The sequence below is a fragment of the Branchiostoma floridae genome, chromosome 9 (genome assembly GCF_000003815.2).
Source record: "Branchiostoma floridae strain S238N-H82 chromosome 9, Bfl_VNyyK, whole genome shotgun sequence".
Taxonomy (NCBI): Eukaryota; Metazoa; Chordata; class Leptocardii; order Amphioxiformes; family Branchiostomatidae; genus Branchiostoma; species Branchiostoma floridae.
In genome coordinates, this window is record NC_049987.1 from 10,623,331 (window position 1) to 10,630,819 (window position 7,489).

Genomic DNA, 7,489 nt, shown 5'->3' on the forward strand with positions numbered 1-7,489 from the left:
CCGTTATTATGAACATCCATCATGCGTGCCACATGGGGAGTAATCTTAGTCCCAAGCCACTTCTAGCGTTTTCCCTGCTTCTGATTCCCTCTTAATTCTCAGTAAAACGTGTAAAAACAACTTCATCCTTAGTGGAACATGTCATCAACATGCTAACGTAAAACAAGACACAATCCAGGCAAGTTTCAGTGACGATTTATTTCACACCATATTAGCGATCGTACAGTTTAATAATATCATATATCATTGCAATATTGTAAGGTTCGCAACGATTAGTTAAGTCTTTTGAAGTTGGTTTATTTGTAATGTTTTGTATTTATTTGTAAATGTTCCAAGCAGCATCTGCATGCCTTTCCTGTGTCTCGTGGAAATGGTATCTTTAGCGATGTATAACTTGTGATATACATATCAACAGTAGGCATATCCTTTCAATTGTTACCCACAGGTAGTCTGCATACACGTATAGTGTATTTTCCTTGCGTTTATTCGCCTTGCATAGAATCATGTCAGTCTTTCTTTAATGCACTTCTGTTACATTACATACACATCATATTTCGTGTAGATAAATCCTTGTTATAAATTAGAAGGAGGCGATAGTATTGCTATATCTACGCTAACTGTTGTCTTCTTAATGTTGCTTTACATCTTGTTCATGCACTGGTATGTCACGCGTGCTATCACATTTTGGCGGCGCCTCAGGGCCGAACCCTCAAAAGCGTCCTACTAGCTCTAGTATATCATAGTGCAAACTCTACAGGGGGTTCAGGAGGGGGGCGGATAATGTCCCCATGCTCACTCCTGTGCACGTTAACGGTGTAGCTCAGAGCCTTGCCCGGAGCGGACATGTCGTCATCCAGGGGTGGAGACTCACCGAGACCGGTGTCGTTAGACCGCGCCCCGTGCATGCCGTAACCAGTGCTCTCCACGTCATCACCTCCCTCCGCCATGTTGGGGTCACCTGAGGTCGCGGCCGGGGAGGATGACGTCAGCTGCATCCCGCGACCATTTTGAGCGGTTTTGTTGTCCATGGGGATGACTGATACAGTCATCCTGTCCCGAGGGAGAGTCCCGCGGTACGGCAGCGGCCCCCGCGGGGCACTGGGGTTGATGAACGGAGGACTGTTCCGGTCTAGAAAAGGGCTTCCGGTCGTCCCCTTCTGGGGCCGTGGGGCCTCAACGGAAGACTTGTTGGATTTTCTGAACAGGGAGGACAGACGTCGGAAGGCAATGGACGCTGATGATCTCCGTCCGAGCTTCGTGTCTAGTGCTTTCTGTGGGTTCTGAAAAAAAGTAACAGGAATGTATGTAGATCTATTGATTGGTTTTAGGCCATTTTTCTTAGCCGGGTTTACATCAATGGGCTACATGATTAAATGGTTATAACTGCGAAAGGGTCGGAAATATGGAAAGCACCATTTTACAATAACATAGTTTGGTGGCAGGATGGGAAAATAAGGCAAAAAGAAACGGCTGTAGAACTAACTGTAAAACATCATTTGTAGAAATGACTGAAATATATGATTCACATAGCCAACAGCACTGTCACATGAATACTTACCAGTTTCTCAAACTCCTCGTCCCTCTTATGGAAGAACCACAGGAATTCCACCACGGCCACGAAGATGGCCACGCCCATGGCCACGCCCATCCCGACAAACACGACCGTCAGGTTTTCCGGCGCGATGACTCTCGTTCCCAGGGGGTCGTCTCCGTTACAGTTACAGGAGTCGTACGTCACCGTCATCCACTTGTTCTGCAGCTCCTCCAACACGCCCTCTTCTTGTAGTCTGTGGAAAAGATAAGTAAGAAATAGTGATAAATGAAAAACGTTGTATTTCCGTTAAAGCTACCGGCCCTACCAAATACCTGCCTATGGGGGGTCCACCGCTGCCAAGGGACATATTTTTTTAATCTAACGTCTTAGGAATGCAAACGCTATATAGTCGTTTTCCAAGACGTTCTCTTTATTCATTACAAGAGAAACAGTAATATAAGAAGATCTAGACCAACCAAACTTATGTCCCCTTTATGTTGACAGCAAGCATAAAATACATCTGCTTGAAAGAAACATGATGTTGCAAATATTATCATAAAATGTCTATTACAAAAATAACCCCTACTAACCGACCATTTTTGTTCTAAGGTCTGTGCCCGAAAACATGGCATTACTTTTACTTAGGCCTTAAATCTGCAATCAAGAAAATGTTCAGTCGCAAAGACAAATGGTGTAAACATGATCTAAGTAGACAAATGTGATGTAGGGAGGGGCGTATAGTGATTGGGAGGTATAAATTATTTAGGGGCATGCAAAAGTTTCGTTTGTAAAACATCATCATATGGATAAACGTACATCCGCTTTACTGCCACAAGATATCATGATCACAAATAATTGTGATCGATTCGAAAAGTATTAAGTTGATAATAGGTGGTACTCTATACCTTACACTTTATTGTATCTACTTAATCTAATCCAAATAGATTTTAGAAAGTTCTCAATGCTAATTTGATTTAGATATCGACCAGAATGGAAGCTGCAACGGAGAGAAGACAGAGACTGAGTGTCTAAATGTGATACGATAAAATGATGTAGTGTTTACCAGACTTCATAGGTCGCTTGGAAAAATATCAGAAATTGGACTGACAGATAACATGAGTTAGCTGGTCTGGGAATGCCTCCTGTGACCCATTTATGATTTACTCATAGTCCGGCTAACTCACCTGGGAAGTTATCTGTCTATTTCTTGATTTATACTATCATCCTATGAAGTCTGGTTATGACTGAAAATGATGAATTTTACCTCGATGAGGGTTAGACATCTAGGTAATAAGATACACCAAAAAGTACGCAAGCAACGCAGGGTACGCAAGCAACTGGATATAATTTTTGAACCGGTAAGATATCAACCGTTATCATTTGTCAGTGGCACTTGTTTGAATAACATTTACTGTTTTTTGGCGATGAGTATTACCTTAGGATTTCCTTGGTGAACTCATGCTGGAAGATCGAGCCTTTAGGGAAGGCGAGTCCCAGGCCGTACGGGAAGAAGTAGTTTCCTGCCGTCTCCAGTTGACACTGGTCCTGCGCAAAGAACTGGATCTTGGAGTGAGTGATGAAGGAGTAGGGTCTCCACACGGTCTCGGAGTATGTGCCCGGAACACCGAGGAACACTCCCTTCTGTACCTTTTCTACGCCTGTGTTGTCGGTAGGGACCACCACGTCTACTCGGTTGTCCTGGAAAAAGATGTCCCCGTGGTTCACAAAAGTATAGATGGTGTTGGGTTACTAATAGGCCAATGTGTGAGATGAGGATCTCTCTATGCAATGCCGAATTGCGCCAAACTTCCGTAAAGCTATTACAGCATAACATATTGTACAATAAATATATCACCGTTTGCGCCAAGTGCATGAAAATATCTTTAAAAGACTTGAAATCTATGCAACAAGTTTTGCTGTTTGACCGGTTTGCACCACTTTGAGAATGACTGGTCAAATTGTTAAGTGAGATACCCACTAAAGGCATTTCCAACTGTTTTCTACTTCTTTCTGCACTTTCACACACAAGTGCACACAGAAAGAGAGACAGGGATGGAAATACGGAAAACGTTTTACTATCAACGTCAACTGTTTCATAGATACGTCCCCTGTTTCTTAAGATGATATCTACTTACACTGATGAAGTTGTGCATTTCCTTGAAGGGTTTTAAGCCATCTCCCTGAACTTTGTCGAACGTCTCGAAGAAGCTGTTGACCGGGGGAAGGAACTTGTTGATGCCGTATGCGATGTCTTCGCGGTGGTGAAGGTCCTCCATGCCGCTGATCTGCATAGCGGAGCACGCCACCAGTAGACCCGCGAACGTCGCGATGTAGTACGTCACCAGGGTCACGGCGAACAGCAGCCACCCCGCCGCGATCAGCTTCCCTGCGTACGACCTGATTTTGTAGAATGAAGAGTGGTTTTATATAATATTTTTGTTCATTCGAACCCTTTCAGTGCCTATTGTCACATAGGACTACACGTTTCCTTGCTGTTTTAGTAGCAATACATTTTTTTTTCTATTGAAGTGGTTGCTAGTCTTTCCTCTCTAACATACTGGTGACATCTTTTTTAACCCGAAACCCTTATTTCTGTCCCTTACGAAAGATAGGTGCAGCGCCAACCGAGATGCTCTACCCAAAAAACCTAGTAACCAACTAATTGGAACCAAGAGTTCAGCTGTGTGGCTCTACCAGTTGAGATAAATTGGCTTCCACCAAGTCTCTGGTAGGTTTCAAGGAGAGTACCGAATTCAGTTTCCTGTTTCATATAACACATACATTGATACTGAGATATTGTACAGAGGCCAGCTTCTACATTCGGAACAAGGTCAATACTGAATGATTACACGAAACAATGACAAGATGGCTCAAGCCAATGAAGCCTTTCGTACATACCTCGGTACCTTCTCCATACCCTGTAAGACCAGAGCTCGGTAGACGAACCACGGGCTGTTCCTCCCACCGTACGGGTCCGCCAGCTCGCTCTCGTCCTCCTCCCTCCCCTGCCTCCGGTTGTGCAGGCCCCATTCGAACGGGTCAAACTTGTTGATGCCGTAGAACGCAAGGGTCACGCTTGCGTACACGGCTATGATGTACAGCCAGGTGTAGTTTTGCAGAGGGGTCAGGAGGGTGACGACGTCAGCTGCCTGAAAATAAAGTCAAAGAAAATCAGTGAGACACTTGTCAAAGGTATTAACTGTCATAGCTGCTGAACAGATTTTTTTTACCAAATAATGAACTAAACCAGAATTCCAATTTCTCAATTTCCTTATACCGTATCCGCCTTGCATCCACACACACACAGAGAGAGAGAGAGAGAGAGAGAGACAGAGAGAGAGAGACAGAGAGACAGAGAGAAAATATTGCTAGTTATTAAGAGAGGGAGTCTTAGAAGATACAAACCTTGGTTTTTGGTTTCTTCCACAGAACGGTGTAGCCCAGGTTGAGGACGGAGATCGTAATGTCCACCTGGTCAGAGTAGTTGAACGGAGTCAGGATCAGACCCAAGTCTTTGGGCTTTTGAGCCTGTAAAATATGGAGAAAAAAATCTTCATCAAAGACCTCGTTATACGTGTATCAATGGTGTGCAGCACCAAGGGCTGGTAGCTGTACATGTATCGATGGTGTTAAGCAAAAACGACAGAGCTGGTTACGTAAGTATTGAGAGTTCAGCACCAAGGACAGGGCTGATTGCACAGTACATATATCGATAGCATTTCGAACGTTTCAATGGTAACAGGGGACCATGTGCCCCTATCGGATGGACATTTATAGTTCATTGAGCTCCTACTAGAGACATTGGAAGGCAATGGTTCTCTCGAGATAGAGGTGCACATGCATGGTCACAAGCTCTAGAATACAAACATTGTGTAACACATCCTAGAAAATAATGCCGTGATACTCACTCCCTCCACTAAGGACGCGCCGACTACGCTGCCCACATTGTGGACTCGTGCAACCGCCAGGTCGAACTTAAACTTCAGTTCACTTGCTATGGCCTTGATAACGTCGATGAGATAACCTTCAAACACGTCATTTCCTGTCAGGTCTTTGCCGTTCTCCGTGAAGTTCACGAAAACTCCTTGCTATAAGAGAACATAACAAATCTGTTAGAAGATCTGATGGGCGTTGCTTTTATGCTGTTTTGCTTCAAATCATAGTATCTCTATTTAAAGTTTGAAACGCTATGCCATAGAGCTTGGTCATATTCATGGTACAATCATAGTACAGTCGCAATTAAGTGTCGTATAAGATTCAACTGTCCTTTTAACGAGACGGCTGTCATAGATTCTTATCATAGTCAGTCGTAGAATATTTCCACATCCTACTATCTACGACCTAATGTTCAAACAAATTTTAACTATATCATTTACCGGTATAATACTGAAGCGCAAAACTTTTATTCCTACCTTTAAAGTAGATGCAACTACAACTAAATTTCATGAAAAAAACACAATAACCAAACCTACTGCCATGATAGTTATCATTACAGCAAATTTTGACGTTGCTGGATAATTTATCAGGGGAAGTCGGAAAAGTGTGGAAGTTTAACTTACCGTGTAGGTTTCTATGTGGAACATTTTGTGAGCGGAGAACGGAAGTGGACTATCGTCGTAGTACGTGTCAATGGCCAGTCTGGCGCCTTCAGTAGGAGTCCAGTTCCCAACCTGTAATCAGAAAATGGGTTATTTTATGACCTCATTCCAGTAGATGGCGATCGCACTGGGTGTGTGTAACCATTGGGTTCATAATTTGAATATCATGCCAAATGTAATATCTTTCTGACAACAAAACACAGCATTTATGTAAGTAAAAATATCACCTTTGATGCATGAATTTCCCATCTATGCATTTTGCTTAACGCTCTGTCAAGTTTTATGTCTTTGGGGTATAGGGGTATAGCCATGTTTGTCTGCATTGTCTGTGTATAGCTCCCCTGGATTATAATGTATGAAAAATAATTTGTGCGAAATGTTACGTAAATTATCACTATATTGTTCCGGGCCATCATTGACGCCAGGACATAGCCTTTTCATTAGCACTCGCAGTAGTATAGTAATCCCTACTATACTACTACTCGCCTCTAGCAGGCCTAGGCAATATATTTATAAGTAGTACACAAAACCATTATAATTTTGTATTCATGTTTTGGTAAGTACCTCGAAATAGCCGACTACGGGCATTATCTATATCTATATCTACTTACAGATTGAAGCACGCCGTTTTTAAACTCGGAGATATCAATGCTAAACTTCGTCAGGTAGCCGTCAGGACCGAACGCTCTTCCACCGAACTCCATGCCCTGGAAGAATAATGGTCGATAAAAGTTATAATTTTATCATTAACCAGCAAATTAATCTTAATCGAGTATCCGGGAATCCCACCTGGCAGCACCAAATTACGTCAGACAATCACTAAGTGTCACAAGGCCAATCGGTATAATTTGTTCCTTAAATTTTGACTTTTTCACCCTTTCAAACATTTTAAACGCATCTGCGCAAATTTGGCCGGAATGAAAAATTCACACATATTCGCAGTCAAGTGAGATCCCGGCTTAAACAAGACAGAAATACGATTTACTTACACTGGTCAGTTCTCGTATGAGAGTATCTCTACAGTCGTCTTCATTCGTGTTTTCGGGAAACCTCTCGATGCCTTTGATCATCATGCCGACGGAGTCCACCACCAGCGCTTCGTATGTCGTGAGGTTCCTCAGCTTCCCCAGCCCCTCATACCCCCCTGCCAGTGTGAATGTGGTGATCCGGGCGTTCGTACGTCTGTATCCGCTCAGGTCCAACTCCGACCGGACCTGGTCATGAGCAGACACATATATTTAGTCTTCGTTGCAGTCTTCGAACGGGGCTTGTTTTTATTTAGGGTGGGGGGAGGGTTGCGATTTTCAACGTTGGCTATGTTCTCTTGTGCCGGAGAAGGGAGTTTGTCGAGGAACGG

At 43.4% G+C, this 7,489-nt stretch overlaps 1 protein-coding gene across 2 annotated transcripts in view; it reads right to left on the bottom strand.

The window, feature by feature from the left end:
- Nucleotides 1-178: 178 nt before the first annotated feature.
- LOC118423524 (glutamate receptor ionotropic, kainate 2-like) overlaps nt 179-7,489 on the bottom strand; it is a 12,126-nt gene continuing 4,815 nt past the window's right edge. For both annotated transcript variants that reach the window (XM_035831706.1, XM_035831707.1), the window contains exons 8-17: nt 7,122-7,346; nt 6,744-6,839; nt 6,094-6,204; nt 5,443-5,622; nt 4,940-5,062; nt 4,433-4,683; nt 3,670-3,931; nt 2,970-3,232; nt 1,559-1,787; nt 179-1,280 (exon numbers count right to left, since the gene is read on the bottom strand). In XM_035831706.1, the coding sequence (XP_035687599.1) occupies nt 738-1,280; nt 1,559-1,787; nt 2,970-3,232; nt 3,670-3,931; nt 4,433-4,683; nt 4,940-5,062; nt 5,443-5,622; nt 6,094-6,204; nt 6,744-6,839; nt 7,122-7,346 (2,283 nt within the window). In that variant the 3' untranslated portion in view covers nt 179-737. The remainder of the gene's footprint in view (nt 1,281-1,558; nt 1,788-2,969; nt 3,233-3,669; nt 3,932-4,432; nt 4,684-4,939; nt 5,063-5,442; nt 5,623-6,093; nt 6,205-6,743; nt 6,840-7,121; nt 7,347-7,489) is intronic.